Source organism: Oryctolagus cuniculus, chromosome 3, assembly GCF_051225735.1.
Source record: "Oryctolagus cuniculus isolate XC-2025 breed Fujian yellow rabbit chromosome 3, ASM5122573v1, whole genome shotgun sequence".
Taxonomy (NCBI): domain Eukaryota; kingdom Metazoa; phylum Chordata; class Mammalia; order Lagomorpha; family Leporidae; genus Oryctolagus; species Oryctolagus cuniculus.
In genome coordinates this window covers 124,817,422-124,834,013 of record NC_142869.1, presented here as the reverse complement: position 1 = coordinate 124,834,013, position 16,592 = coordinate 124,817,422, and the positions used below count along the sequence as shown (strand labels likewise).

At 42.1% G+C, this 16,592-nt stretch overlaps 1 protein-coding gene across 1 annotated transcript in view; it reads left to right on the top strand.

The window, feature by feature from the left end:
* The window catches only part of CNTNAP5 (contactin associated protein family member 5), a 991,178-nt gene that overhangs the window by 866,737 nt on the left and 107,849 nt on the right, over positions 1-16,592 (top strand). Inside the window, exon 19 of the mRNA XM_051848810.3 lies at positions 4,146-4,370. Coding sequence (XP_051704770.3) covers positions 4,146-4,370 — 225 coding nt within the window. The remainder of the gene's footprint in view (positions 1-4,145; positions 4,371-16,592) is intronic.

The following is a 16,592-nucleotide window of genomic DNA, read 5'->3' as shown; positions in this document are numbered from 1 at the left end:
CAAGATGTTTTTTAAAACCTGATGAGTCCTTCATAAAACACTTAGGCTAACTCCTGTCACATAAAGCCTTCTTAAATTCTTGCTTTTTATATTGTTTGGGGATTTTAGATTACCTCAAATTTAGTATCTAAATAATGCTGTGATAAATATACATATTGCTTTTTGTCCCAATCAAGAATTTCTATGAAAGATAGAATGTACATTAAATTGTTTTTACATATTGGTAAATGCCTATTTAAAAATTATTTAATGTTTACCTTCTTGTTAAATGCATATCCCTTTTTTCCCTTTTTTTTTGTTATGGTACATGTAAAAATATTCTGTAGCAGAGGAAAGAGGTTAAGAACCCCTATGCTGGCATTGTTTGGTTTCCCCCATTACCAGCTGATAGTCATTGTCATTGTCTCCACAGTCACCTCTTGTCCTTCTCCTTTGTTATTTTGAAGCAAATTCCATATATAATGTCACTTAATCCATAAATATTACACTATGTATTGCTAAAAGATATGGACTTATTAAAAACACATCTCCACAGGATCATCATGGTATAATTAGGTAATAATAAAAATATAATGATATATTTTAATATTATGAAATATTCAATCAGTAGTCAAATTTCTAACCATTTCATTTATTTTTAGATTGATTTTTTTCTAAGTTAATTATAGATTCATTAATCTCACATTAACCACTAGCCTACTCGTTTTCCAGGACTGGTCTTTATAACTGTTGTAATTCTAAATCTAATTCCAAGACTGTTATAAAGTCCAGCTAGTCTTTATGAGAGCCTCCTGTGCTCTGTACTTTTATATTTTGCCATCCAATCCTTCCATCCTGCCATGACTGAACTCACTTCCATTCAAATTTGCATAAGCAAAGACGGAGTAGGGTCCTTGGAGAGCTAAGATAGACAGAGCCAGGCTTCACTTCCAGCCAATCAGCTTCCCTCCCCAGGCCACCCTGCTTCTTAGCTCCTTCTCAGAGTTCACTTCAAAGTCTACTGCTAAGCTCCCATTGCAGGTTTTCCCAAGCTGCTCTGGGTCTCAAGGATGTCACACTCTGGAAATCATTGTCTCCACTCCTCACATGTCAAACCCTAGGCTTACTTCTGAAGGTGGGGGAGGGGGTACAATTTTTCCCTGAAGCTGTGTGAGTTTGTTGTTGTGACAAGACTCCTGTAACACAAAACAGATTAATGATCATCTATTCATATGTGCATTGTTCATTAGGTGGTTGAAAAGTTACTCAAAGCAGTGGTTTAGGGTCTAGAATTCCATTGGAGGCATGGAAACTGTGGGATGGTAAATTTATGGGAAGAAGGCCAGTTCCCAGTTTCCCATGGTGTTCATATCTCTGAGCTGGTAAGCAAACAGGAATTTCCATCTCTCTCTTTAGAAATAGGAGAAAGGGATTAGAAAGACCTTTGATTTTCTAACTTCTAATTTTCTTTAAAGCTTTGAGGCAAAAGAGAGTAGGTAGAGTTTCTCTGCATTTTGATTGTCTTGAGCTTATAAATAGCGATGTCCAGGAGGCAGATTTTATGGTGTCACATTCCAGTTTCTTCACATTCATTGAAGTCTGTCTGCTAAATGTGTGTCTTACCATCTCAGAATCTAATTAGTACATTTCCTTCTACCAGTAGTCACTCAAGGGAAAAGTGATAGTGTGGAGGCTATGGCCTGGAGTAGAGTGAAGGTCACTAGTAGTCAACTTCCAGCTGTTCTTCCATTTATCCTCATGGACTCAATCCATTTCATCAGGAAGCTTAGACTCTTAGAAGGTATAACATAAGAAACTGAAAGAATAATAGAGTCAGGGCCAGCATTATGGTGTAGCAGGTAAAGCCACCACCTGCAATGCCTGCATCCCATTTGGGCCCCTGTTCAAGTCACCACTGTTCCACTTCAAATCCACTCTCTCCAAATGAGCCTGAGAAATCAGCAGAAGATGGCCCAAGTGCTTAGGTTCCTATACCCACGTGGGAGACATGGAAGAAGCTCCCAACCCCTGGCTTTGGCCTGGCCTAGTCCTGGCCATAATCAGTAGCTAGAAGATTCTCTCTTTCCTTCTCTCTCTCTGTAACTCTGCCATTCAAATAAATAAAGTAAGTCATCAAAAAAGAAAGAATAATAGAGTCTAGGTGAATTGACAAATTTCATTTTATACACAAATGAACAATATCTAAGCATTAAAAATTGTTAGAACTGAGGTTGGAGAAATAGCACTGGTAGAAATGTGGTTTGAGATTTCTAAATATAAACTGTTCTTAATTTTTTATTTCTTGTCCTAAGTATAAAAAAGTGTTTATTTGTATATATGTACATATATATGCATATATATATATATATATATATATGCATGTGTGTGTGTAAATGCTGTTCATAAGACAATGGTCTGAACTTGACATATGTTTAAGCATACCCACATACACTGAATTAAATCCCTTTATTCTGGTAAGTAGGAGATGGTAATTCAAAATGCAGGGCAAACATCCCTGAGGAAATTCACCGTAGGAAAATGCTTGAATCAAGTTAATGATTAACCACAGCTCTTACTGTCACAGTGTTGGATGTATATTTTTACATTCAAAAATATCAATATTAAAACATGCATGCTAAATGCATAACATTTTCTCTGAACCTTAGTAAAAATGAACTAGTATTCCCAGTCTCCTAGGCAATATGCATAAATATGCAACTTTAATTTTTTTGGCACTGTTACAAACTGTTACAGAATTTTCACAAGGTGGAACAAATCTGCAATAGAATTAGGGAAGCAAAAGCCAGGTTTCATTGTGTTCTAGGTGCCACCAACTCAATCAGAGACTATCATGGGGATTTGGGGACATTCTACACATCATTCAGGGTAAGGGACCATTAATCATGAATTACTGATTACTGTGCATTTTTAGGGGCAAGGTTTTCTGCTAGATGTAAGCTATGTTGCTCTGTGAGGAGACCTTTCCTTCACACCCTGATACTGTATAGAGACAAAATTAAAGTGAACTCAAGAACAGCCTTCATCCCAGAACAAATAGTTCAGGATTTGGATGGATGTATAATCCAGAAGCTAATGTTATATGAAGGCTATTTGCACGGGCTCAGGTCAAATTCTCTTCCAACGTAGAGAGTCTCAGTTCATACCACACTGACAATCCTCTGGAGTTGGACACTATCTCCTTTATCCACAGGAAGTTGCTGAAAAGGTTGATGTTATGATTCCCATTCACCAGAGGACAACATAATCTCCACAGGGTTCGCTAGCTTGCCTGGGTCCACACAGCCGGCATGAAATTGAGCAGAACTTCAGATCTGGCACTGATTTGTGCTGCACTAACCCAAAATAATGGCAGTTGGAATGAGAGCTACCTACAGAGATGGTTGGATGATTTGCAGTTCCTACTAAGTGAATTTCATCAAATTGTAGATGCTTCATTTCTCCATGGTGGTGGTTTAGCTCTACTCAGCATACTGTGCTTAGGGATTGTTTCCCAAAGGAAGGCTACTTGTCCAAGTCTTTGCTACTTTTTGCCCCTGAATATCAGTGCTGAGACATTTAAAATGATTGAGCCAGGAGTAGGCATCCAGTCCCTTTCTCTGTGCTTTCCACAGATTGCTTTTTTTACTGTTTGCATTGGTCCTTACACAATCCCATAGAGAATAATTACTATCCTCACTCAGTGACTTAGAGCCCACTTCCAGAGTCATCAGGAAAGCATAACTATAAGGATCACAAATTTGCAAGGAAGGTGGTATCAATAGCTCCCTCTTTGCACTATGCTGCCGGCAGGGACATTGCATCCTTGCTACTGGAAAAATTCGGCTTGCATGTGGCAGTCATTTTGCAAATGCATGTGAACTGAACTCGGATTTCAGAAGGCAAAGCTGGGTTCTCTTTTCAGTCTGTGCAACCTTGTTCAACCTCTGTTAGACTCATGCCTATAAGAAAGAATAAGACTTTAGACTATAAGAAAGAATAAGATTTTTGTCCCTTTCAGAGTTTGCCGTGGTGGAACATAGTCTGTAATTCATCTAAAACTGCTCACACGATACCTGGTACCTAACAAACAACAAGTAAGCAATGTGACTCTCCCAAGTAAACGGCTAACTGTGTCCATGTGTGCTTTCCCATCTTATATTTTGCAGAGGTGTCTGCTGTTTTTGAGGCTGGGACATCAGTTACTTACATGCTCCAAGAACCTTACCCTGTGACCAAGAACTTCAGCCTCTCGTCATCAGCTATTTACACAGACACGATGCCATCCAAGGAGAACATTGCACTTAGCTTTGTGACGGGTCGGGCACCCAGCCTCTTGCTCTTCGTGAATTCTTCTTCTCAGGACTTCCTGGCTGTTGTGCTCTGCAAGAACGGTGAGTGCAGGTGGCAGCCAGACACCTAATGGGAGTGTCAGACTGGGCTGCGAGGACCTTGACTGCCCTCCAGATCACAGCATCATTTCAGTCTCACGCTGGTTCCACCTGAGCAACTGACTCCCAGCCAAAGCCTTTGATTATCTCTTACCTTTACGAATTGCAATTGGTATTCAGGGCCAGTGTCAATTCACCACTGAAGTCTCAAATGCATTGACTTAATTTGCTTCAACCATGTCTCAGTAATTCTTTATTATTTATTCTGTGCTGGAATCCGTTAAGTGTAGAAGAGATGATCATATGCATATCTGAATTTCCAAAGGACAGTTGCCACATATATCCTGTCATCTTTGCTGCCATTCTCATTACTGAGGGCTGTTGAAACAACTGGCATAAATGCAAGCTGTATGAAACGGTATCAGTTGTCTAGGTCTCAAGAAGTAGTATATGTGGGTCATAATCTTGCAGAATGGGGGGGGGGGCTGGTTTCTGAGAATCAGATGACTTTTGAAGTTAAATATATATATATATATACACATAATATGTGCACACGTGTGTGTGTTTATACATATATATATATTATATGACAAACTCTGGCACTGCTATTCTGAAATAGCAATATTTGAGAAATTTTATCTGACAAAACTGTAATACAATTGTTTTATAAATCAAAACTTTATCACTTCCTTTCCCTTTATGATTATTTGCACTTGATATAAAATTCACAAATACAGGGTAGTGATTCAGTAATGCTAAATAAATAGACTCGATTATTTTTCCAAGGATACAATTCATTATTATTTAAGCTTTCTGGACGAGTGATGTGCTCAATTTAGCAGTATTTGAAAAACATTCAATTTCTCAATTTGCAGAGTATCTAAGAGAACCTAGACTCTTGAGATTAAATTGTCCATTATTAATGTAACAAAAAGGTAAGCATCAGAGTTTGGAAAGAATGTGGACAAAACTGAATATGAGATTAGCATGAGAAAAGAGTATAACTCACTTCTTACAAGAACTGTTAGGAAAAGGCAGGTGTTTCCCTCTGCAAGGAGGGAGACTTGAGATAGAGTCATGTCCAAGGACACTGTGAATTCAAATTCTATCAGAGGGACAATTGTTTGGCCAGGCACAGAGGGTAAAGACATGGACACTTTTGTTGTGCAACCTTAAAGGGCACTCCTGAGCCAGAGCAGAAAAGCAGCCTGGAAGATGCAGCATTCATGGAGCCCTTTTAATTTATTTACTCATTTATTTTTAAAGATAATAAATATATTTGAAAGACAGAATGACACAGAAAGAGGGACAGACAGGGAGAGAAAGAGATCTTTCAAACTACTATTTCACTCTCCAAAGAGCCACAACAGCAGGGTTGGGATGGATCAGGCTCAAGTCAGGAACCAGGAACTCCATCTCAGTTCCCTACGTGGGTAGCAGAGGCCCATGTACTTGGGCCATCCTCTGGTTTTCCAGGCACATCATCAAGGAGCTAAATTAGAAGCTGAGCAGCAGGGACTCAAACAGGCATTAAAATAATGGGAACAGGCCGGCGCCGCAGCTCAATAGGCTAATCCTCCGCCTGTGGCGCCAGCACACCGGGTTCTAGTCCCGGTTGGGGCACAGGATTCTGTCCGGGCTGCCCCTCTTGCAGGCCAGCTCTCTGCTGTGGCCCGGGAGTGCAGTAGAGGATGGCCCAAGTCCTTGGGCCCTCCACCCGCATGGGAGACTAGGAGAAGCACCTGGCTCCTGGCTTCAGATCAGCGCGATGCGCCGGCCATAGAGGCCAATTGGAGGGTGAACCAACGGAAAAGGAAGACCTTTCTCTCTGTCTCTCTCTCTCTCACTGTCCACTCTGCCTGTCAAAAAAAATAAATAAATAAAATAAAATAAAATAAATAATAAAATGAAATAAAATAATGGGAACCAGGTGATACATGCTACAGCTTCCAGTGCCAGCCTCTGGATCCCTTTCTAGACCTGGAAGAAGCTATAGATAATTCTTGTGCTCCCCTTTTCCTGATGTTATTTTTCTTTGCTTCAGCTTTCTTTATGACTTAGTACAACACTGAAAATAAAGAATGATCTATGAGCCTAAAAATAGGATCAAAACTAAGGAGCCTCTAGGGTGGATCAGGCCTGAAGTAGAATAATAATATGAATGGCCCGTATGATTTAACAGTCTTTTTCATTCTAAATTTAATCTGGAGAGAAGGGAAAAAAAAAGAGTAGGGAAAGACTAAGATGATTGTCCATTGCAAGTACATTTGGCCTGGAAAAAACCCTGCAAGAGGGAAACAAAATATTGTGGGTTATTAGACCTCCTATTTGTCAGCATAGCTTTCTATGAATAAAATTAAGTCTGATATCAAGTGTTTTACCCACAATGGCCCTTGTGGCTGTGAAGACAGTTTGAGCACATTACATCATGGGGTGATCAACCAGGCTAATGTGAGCCAAAGAGCTGATTTACGACACAGATGGATGCAGAACCCAGGTCTCCTAAGCAACCCATCAATCTCCCTCCTAAGCCATTTTGCCTTCTTATAATGTGGTTGGGACATACTACAATGATTGAATATTGACAAAGCAAAATGGGAATAACTATTTAGAAATATTGAATTCTGTCCTACTTCTATGAGGGAACTTCAAAAAGTTCATGGAAAAACATAATTAAAAATAAGTTTACTTTGGTACAAAAATATTGTGAAATCTATACATTTTTAAATAATGTACCTTTCCCATGAATTTTTGAAGACCTTCAAAACCACATCCCAGAGTCTTAGTTCATCAAAAGCTCTGCTTGATCTGTAGTCATTTGTATTTTCTTTCTTTTTCCTTTAGATTTATTTTAGTATTTGAAATGCAGATGGACAATTTGAGAAAGAGAGAAAAGGAAACAGAGAGAGAAATTTCGCCTGACAGTTTGCCCCTCAAATGGCCATAATGGCTGGGGCTGGGTCAGGCTGAAGCCAGGATTCTGGAACTCTATTCCTGACCCAGCCATGAGGATGGCAGGGTCCCTAACACTTGGTTCATTCTGTTGCTTTCTCAGGTGCATTAGCAGGGAGCTGGATCAGAAGTGGAGGAGCTGGGACTCAAACTGGCACTCATATGAGATAAATGCATGAAGCAAGGGGACATTTATGCCCGGTTTGTTTGTTTTATACTTGGGCTTCTGGGCAAGTGTGATTGCTTGAGTGGGAGTCCCTGTGAGCCAGGCAAACCTGGGCAAAAGAGTGTCTAAACTGGATTAGCACAGAGCCTCACTCCACTCAGGCTCCACCCCACATGACTCCAGGGAATTCTCCCATGGAAGGCAGTCACAGGCAATGAATGCAGTGATTGAGAATCCAGGGGATCTCCTGCCAGCTCCTTGTATCACAGAGATACAAGTCACATAGCTGCTCATTTGTTCATTCTTCCATGACCTCTCTGTGTAATTACCAGTCCAACTGCACAGTGTCAGGGACCATGGAAACAAGCAAGACAAGCAGGACATGATGCTGTCTCATGATGATAAGGAGGAAGGAGGGACTCACAAAAAGAAAACCTAGCTAGGGGAGAGGATCACATTACCTGGATGTTGCAGGTAGCATTTGATTAACTTTAAGGAGGAATCCTCTCCAAATTGAAGAATTATAACAGTGGGATAAAACACTTTGAGTGGTAGCGAGTTCCCCGTGATTGGAGATTTTCCAGTAAATAATTAAATATCTATTTGCTAGAGAAACTGTAATAACAATTCCAGTAATAGATGAGAGAGGAGTAATAACCTCTGAGTTCCTCCCCCAGTCTTAGATTTTGTGATTCCTTATTCCCTTTCTTTCTGTCAGGATGGTGAAAGGCTGCTTTGGGGAATTGAGAATTGATATCTTTGTAGTATATTCCCAGTATGCTTCTGGTATTAAGGCACTGACCTAATTACCAGGGAGTCATATGGGAGGAGATAACTGTGTTATCAAGAGCTAAGAATATTTAGAATGTGACTTTGATGCACTATAGCAAACAGGATACTTATTTTTATATAAACTAGAGGAAGTAAGGAACACTAACAGGTAGAAAATTGATCAGGAGAAGGAAGAGAGTACAGGGTTAACCTGGGGGGGGGTCTTTCAAGAGCATTTCTGAGGTGAGACTGAGTCATGGCCCTCTAAGATGGAATTCAGAGTCCTCTGTGAGTACAGATGCCTTAATCTTTTGGTTTTTTTGACTTAACATATATTTGTGAATCCAGTGATAGTTATGAAGAGGGTCACCCTTTTTTATTTTTAAGATTTATTCATTTATGTGAAAGGTGGTGTGAGAGATAGCAAGAGATAGAGAGAGAGAGAGAGAGAGGGCTTTCATCTGCTGGCTCATTCTCCAGGTAACCAAAATGGCCAGGGCTTGGCCCCCCAAAACCCCAGGACTTCATCCAGATCTCCCATGTGAATGGCAGGGGGACATAGCTCTTGAGCCATTCTCCTCCTTTTTCCCAGGTGCATTAGCAGTGATCTGAACCAGAAGCAGAACAGTCAGGACTTTAACCAGTACTCACAAAGGGTACTGGCATCAGAAGTGCTGACTCAACCCATTGCCCCGCACCCTAGCTTTAGAGGGGTCACTCTTAAATGGAGTGTTTTCTGTCTTCCTCAGGAGGTAGCAAATGTCCATTGCCAGGTTCTCTTTTGGAAATATGGCTCTCTTGTATCAGTCTGAGTTGAGAAACCAGGGTGGAGCTGAGTGGATGATTTGTATGAACCTTGAACAGAATCCTAGGATTGCAAATTGAATTCAGTGGATCATAGCAGAAGATGGTAGTTGATATGTCTCAAAGCTGTGCTCACAAGGCCCTCCAGGCATGGGCTTCCTTTGGCAAATTTGGAATTCTTTGCCTCTATCATTATTCTGGAAATTTCTCCACCTGGAGATTATTATAAGCTGTTGCCATGTTTTTCCTAAGTGGAGAAGGGGATTTTAGCTTCTGAGATTGAACAGCAGAGGCAGCAAGGAAGACATTTGAAACCCGCAGTCATTAGGAAAGAAGGCAGTTGCAGCTCTGTCACCTGGGGCACAGGGGCACGGGGGCATGGGGGCACGGGTAATGTCTCAGACTCGGTATCAGGGGAAGAAGGCATCTTCATGGGAGGAAAACAGTTACGAGAGTGCAGGGACAGAGTCCTAACGATGTACTTCACCTCACAGCATTGCACTGAGGGATGAGCTTAACTTCTAGGCAGCTCCAGGGAGCCTCCTTCAAACTCATTGCTTAACAGATACTCACAGAGCACCTAGATCCTACTAGCTATATTTCAAGGACCAGAGAGATAGAGACAGACAGATCTCTTCTCTGCCTTGAAGGAATCCCATAGTCCATGGTGATACACTCTGGGCCTGAGAGGAGAATGAGTGGCACAATGAGCTAGAATTGCATCAGCGTCATCCTGATTGTTCCTCTTCTCTTTTTTGCAGTGTGCTTCTAAGTCCCTGAAGATCACTATGGCTATGGCAGGGAGGCCATAGGCCACATAGACCAACGGTTGTAGGTCCAGATAGACTGAGGCAGAGATAACCACTTCTCTGGGCAGGGAATTCAGAAACTGCTTTATGGAAAGAGTGACCCCTAAGCAGGGACATAAAAGCTAAGTCAATATCTTCCAGGCAGATGGCAGATTATTTTTTCTTTCATTTCATTTATTTAATTCTTAAAAGGCAGAGTGACAGAGTGGAACACACATACACACATAGAGAGGGGGGGCCTTCCATCTTCTATGTCACTCCCCAAATAGCCTAAAGGCTGGGGCTTGTCTTGGTAGAAGCTAGGAGCAAAGAACTCTATCTAGGTCTCTGACAAAGGTGGCAGGGGTCCACGTTATTTGAATCATCATCTGATACCTTTCCAGGTCCATTAGCAGAGAGCTAGATGGGAAGCGGAGCAGTAAGGACTGGAACTGGCACTCTGACATGGACTCGTGTTATCAGAAGCAATGGCTTAACATGCTGTAACTCAACACTGGGCACAGACATCATATTCTTTAATAAAAAGTGTATCTATAGCCATTCCTTGTGTTCTCCATCTCATCCTCACTGCAAAAGAATTAATTTTCCCTATCAATTTCATTTTCTACTCTTTCATCATCTGTCCTTTTTCACTCCTTGATAGTAGACATAAAAAAATCAAATTTAGAATATGTGTTAACAAGAAGGCCATCAATCTACAGTGAAATATTTTGGCTGAAAAATCTAAATGGGGCTCCCAGGTTACCTCTCCATGGTGTCTGCTCAGATGCTCTCCAGCACCAAATGGTTTGTCTGACTTTGCTTCTGCATTCTTTTCCATCAGTCTTTATAAGCACTTAGATTCTTAAGATGCGCTATCTGCATTTGCAATTACATGCACCCCAGAGGGAATAATGATGAAGCCAGGCACTTTGCGTCTTGAACAGGTGCACACCAGGGAGCCAGGGATGAGGAGAAATCCAAAGCAAGGCTATCTTCAGAGTAGAGAACTCAACAGCTGCTAGCCAGGGTTGGGTTGACCTCTGGACACCCATTCCTCCTTTGTCACAGAATCCCTTCCAGGTTTAACACTGCCTCCTGAGAGCACCTCTCTGACTCTGGCATATGCTTGAGTTCCAGAGGGCAGCAGGAATCCTGCTAAGCTGACTAAGAAATGCCCTCAAAGGCTTGTTTCCATGACCTTTCTAAACCCTGACTTATGCAACTCTCTGCTAGTTGTGAAACTGAAATTTCTCCAAACCTCATGAAAACTTCCAGAGTTTGTTTTGGTTGTTTCATTGCATTTATTTCTGGGCTTTCCCGTGATCCTTTGCTACCCCTCCAGCATTCATTTCACTAGAATGTGGCGATGACACACTGACCTCTCAGGGGCGGTCCTCCTGGTCACTTCTCCCTGCTAGAGAGGAAAGGCAGGGCCAAATGGAGCATCCAGCACCGTCTGGTTTGTGCACAGAACAACCATAGCCCTGAGCGGAGACAAAGAGGCGTGAATTGGATCAGGGTCATCTTTCTTGTTTCTCTTCACTTTGTTGTAGTGGGTGCTTTGTTATGTGGTGTGCTTCACCAGGCCCAGGCAGCAGACTGAAATATATAAAGCATGAAAGTGAAGACTTCTGAGGACGGGCCTTTGGGGAACCCGTCTGCTGTTTCTAAAAGGAAGTTCTGTGTGTTACAGATATTTGTCTGTCTATATGTACATATATGAAAAGAGCACCATAAAGACTGGAGAGCAGACTAGGAGTGGACTATAAAAAGTTTATGGAAAAAAGTGGAGTTAAAAGGTAATGTGCATTTTCCATGGCCCTCTTGAAGCACCATGCTGTATTTGCTTGACCTAGGAAGAGACCTACTTACTGCAAAGCCAGGCCCTGAAACACACAAGGGCACTTGAAAAACTTTGTGGAAAATGAAATCACAAAGTTAAGTTTATTTTGAAATGTATGAATAGTTCTTTCATAGTTTACATTTCTGGAAACTTATTCAAGACCCCTTGGTTGTGTAGATTAGGTGTATTTTTGTATTAAAATAAGCATTGTTTAAAAGTTTAGTTATTTGGCCAGCACCGTGGCTTACTAGGCTAATCCTCCACCTTGCGGCGCTGGCACACCGGGTTCTAGTCCCGGTCGGGGCGCCGGATTCTGTCCCGGTTGCCCCTCTTCCAGGCCAGCTCTCTGCTGCAGCCCAGGAGTGCAGTGGAGGATGGCCCAAGTTCTTGGGCCCTGCACCCCATGGGAGACCAGGATAAGTACCTGGTTCCTGCCATCGGATCAGCACGGTGCTCTGGCCGCAGCACGCCGTCCACAGGCAGCCATTGGAGGGTGAACCAACGGCAAAAGGAAGACCTTTCTCTCTGTCTCTCTCTCTCACTGTCCACTCTGCCTGTCAAAAAAAAAAAAAAAGTTTAGTTATTTATTTGAAATGCAGAGTGATAGAAATGGAGGGTCATACACACTCACACTCACATACACACACACACACACACACACACACAGGCTGAGTCAGGAGGAAGCCAAGAACCAGAACTCAACCTGAGTCTTCCACACAGGCATCAGGGACCCATGTACCTGGGCCATCATCCCCTGCCTCCCAGACATGTAAGCAGGAAGCTGGATCAGAAGTGGAGCAGCTGGGACTTAAACCAGGCACTACAATATGAGTTGCAGGCATCCTCGGTGATGGCTTAACCTGCTGCACCTCAATGCCAGCCCTTAATATATTTTAGGTCCATTTCTCAGGAATTTTTGAAGTTGTTGAATATATGTGTAAGTGGCAGAGGATATACCGGGGGGGATGTCTGAGGAGCAGGTGCGCTTTGAGTTTATTTTCTGAGAACTCTGGGTCTTAACACTTTGTATTTTCCCACCTTAAAGAAAACTCTTCCTACATGTGTTGAGAATTGAGCAACTGTAGGGTATTTTTTTTTTCATATGATTCATATGACTCCAGTGTGAGACTACCTTCCCTTGTGACACTTCTCTGTTTGTAAAGAGAAAAGGTTCTTGAGAGGTGCCTTGGTTTCCCTGTCTGCAAACCTGGAATAATTGTGTGGGTCAAGGAGCTCGCAGCAGTGTTGAAGGAGATTCATGAAAGCTTGTACTGGGGTAAATACAAACAAGATTTTATTACAAAGACGTCCAGAGAGCTGGCTGATTAAGGGGTGCCCAGATTTTTGTTTTCTTAAGCCAGGTGTGGAGGCAATGGGGGACTGGATATTTAGCATGTGGATAAGAACTCTAATTAGAAGTTTAAGGATTAAGGAAATAGTTGGCGACTGTGTGAAGAAAGTTTTTCTCAGAGAAAAGACACGTTTTTACTCTTCTCTGAGCACTTGGCCTGTAAATACTGACATTTTGAGGTGTGAAGCAAACACAGCAGAAGGCCTGAGCTTAGGGCTTGCTCAGCCTCTTGCACAGCTAGTTTCTCTTTGTGCAGCACGTAGACCTGGAAACCTAGAATTATAATTATTTCTCTTAATTCAGAATTGCGGCAGGTGCATTTCCACTTTACTAAGTGGCTTGACTGCTAATGCATACCCTGGGAAACAGCAGATTACGACCCAAGTACTTGACTCCTTGACCACACATGGGAGGCCTAGGTAGAGTTCCTGACTCCTGGCTTCAGCCTGGACCAGCCCAAGCCCTTTGTGGCCATTGGGGGAGTGAACCAGGAGGTAGAAAGGTGGAAGGTCCCTCTCTCTCTCTCTCTCTCTCTCTATATATATATATATATATCTCCCTCTCTCTCTCAATCTCTTCCTCTCTGTCTGTGACTTTGCTTTCAAATAAACAAATGCACAAATATTAAAAAAAAAAAAGCAATCGCCGGCGCCACGGCTCACTAGGCTAATCCTCCGCCTTGTGGCGCCAGCACACCGGGTTCTAGTCCCGGTCGGGGCGCCGGATTCTGTCCCGGTTGCCCCTCTTCCAGGCCAGCTCTCTGCTGTGGCCAGGGAGTGCAGTGGAGGATGGCCCAGGTGCTTGGGCCCTGCACCCCATGGGAGACCAGGAGAAGCACCTGGCTCCTGGCTTCGGATCAGCGCGGTACGCCGGCCACATAGCGCCAGCCGCAGTGGCCATTGGAGGGTGAACCAACGGCAAAGGAAGACCTTTCTCTCTGTCTTTCTCTCTCACTGTCCACTCTGTCAAAAAAAAAAAAAAAAAAAAAAGAAAGAAAGAAAAAAAAAACTCCATTCTAGAAATGAACACTTCAGATTTTTGCCATCACCCACATGAGGCCTTCCTTGGTCTCCCAGTGAACAAATAGCTCATAATGGGGCCGGCACTGTGGCATAGTGGGTAAAGACACGGCCTGCAGTGCTGGCATCCCACATGGGCACTGGTTCGAGTCCTCCACTTCCCATCCAGCTCTCTGCTGTGAACTTGGAAAGCAGTAAAAGATGGCCCAAGTCCTTGGGGCCCTGCAGCCATGTGGGAGACCTGGAGGAAGCTCCTGGCTTCTAGCTTCAGATCAGCGCAGCTCCAGCCATTGCGGCCAATTGAGGAGTGAATCAGTGGATGGAAGACACTCTCCCTCTCTCTCTCTCTCTCTCTCTGCCTCTCCTTCTCTCTCTGTGTAACTCTGATTTTCCAATAAATATATCTTTTTTAAAAAAAGAAATAGCTCACAGAAGCAAATATGAGAATACTTCAAAAGTGCTTAGAAATATAATTAAAAGGGAAGTTTCTTTTGGAGCAAAAACCTTTGAACACTGCATATGAGATATCTTCAAAAAGCTCATGAAATGTATATTACAAAAACCCATGCATGGAGTTTTAAATTTTTGCGCAAAATAAACTTCTCTTTTAATTGCATTTTTCTACAACCTTTTGAAAGTGCTCTCATACTTACAAAGTGCTGCTGTGTGACACAGGAGGTTACTCAGTAGTGTGGAGTAGTTCCAGTCTAACACAGGAATCTAAAGCCGACACTAGTAGTTACCCATCTCACATTTGAGGACATTTAGGCCTATAAAGCTTAAATGACTTGTCCAAGAAGATACAGCAAAGGATCCGTAGGGCTGTAAAGCAAAACTCTGTTAGTTTCGTTTTTTAACTTGTAAACTTATCTTCACTCTGACCTCTCACTGTGATACAGTGTGAATAGGCAGGCAGCTAGTTAGGTCTAGGTAAGCTGGAACCTTATAGCACTACAACGTAGTGTATTTTCTTTACCTGTCAGTCTAAAATGCCCACCTTCCCAGGATGCACCTGTGTCTCATCTGGGACACCATGACCACATGGAAGTTAAATTCCACACAGAGGTGCCATAAAAATCCCAGATGGCTTCACACATACTAAGATCCTCTCTGTGTATTTATTCAATTAAGTCACTATCCCCTACCTCATAAATGAGGCTGATAACAAAGGAGAGACCTCTTTTTACCCCTGAGCATTGGGCATGCTATATAATGTTCATTCTCCCCTCCCCTCCCCTCCTCTTCCCTTCCCTCTTCCAGGAACTCTCTGGTCCACTCATTATGGGTATTCCTCCATGAGATACGACTCATACCACACTCATGCATGAATATACATTCACCCTCTCATTTTTCAAATAAACCCCATTCTCACTTGTGCATGTCACTGAACCACTGCTTAGAATTCTGAGCTCTGTGGCAGCAAGATTCTGGATTGCAGAGTTAAGGTGCCAGATTCATACCAATTGTACCAGGGGTACTTCTCTCACAGAATACCTGTTTGAGGTTTCATGCAGGTTCTGTGCTCCATTGGGAAAGCCTGTTCACCTCCTGTGCCCACCACAGTGCTCTGCTCACAGATCTTTCTGTGAAAGATGGGCCAGGCAGAAACGATGGGTGACACATGGAGAGTACTACGATTCCACAGGAATATTTAGAAACACATTGCCAATAAAAGTAGTTGCTGCATATCTTTTCACATTGGCAAGCTCTCTTTTGGTGGGCACGGAAGTATGAAAAAAATCATGTTATCAGTGCCAATTTCAGAGCTGCTGGTTGCCACGTGCATCTAGAGCCCTCAGCTCTGAGTCTAGGCAGCTGAAGTTGACAGCCACTGTCAACTGAAATGCTGTAGTGAAATAGCACATGGGGGAGTGCTACTTTCCCTGAACAAGTGATTTAAAAATTATTGATAGGACTCAGTAGAATTTTTGTGGCTTGGAAAAAAAATCACATGTAATACATGCATGTTCTTATTTAAACATGAGCTGAGCGTGCAGATTTATCATCTTTCCCTTTTTAAACTCCTAAATAGCATAAAGCAATGGAAACTGTTCTCTTTATATTAATAAAAATCTGTTCTCTTTATAATAATAGAAATTAATAAAAAGAAATAAAAGAACTATATTTGAAAGCTGCATAGTCAAATGCTACGGTGGCAATTTACTTTCATCTTTTTTTAAACAAAAGTTAATATTTTGAGACATCCGCAGTTTGCTTTGTGTAGAGACTGTGACAGAAATCCAATGCTTCTCACATGAATATGTTTCTGAATTATACTTTGAAAGTACGGAAAACGTGGTGGAGGATTTTTCAGAGTGACTTTTTTTTTTTTTTTTTTTTTTTTTGCCTTCCTTGTAACCACAACTTTATGTTTTTGTACTTTATGGAGAATGTTTCCCCATTGTGAACAGACACTTTTTATAGATTGCTACTGTTGTTGGTCCTATATTACTACTGCTAAGTACAATAAAATCATTCACATTTTCCTGTTAAAAATAAGTAAAAAAGAGGAACTTGGGGCTGGCGCT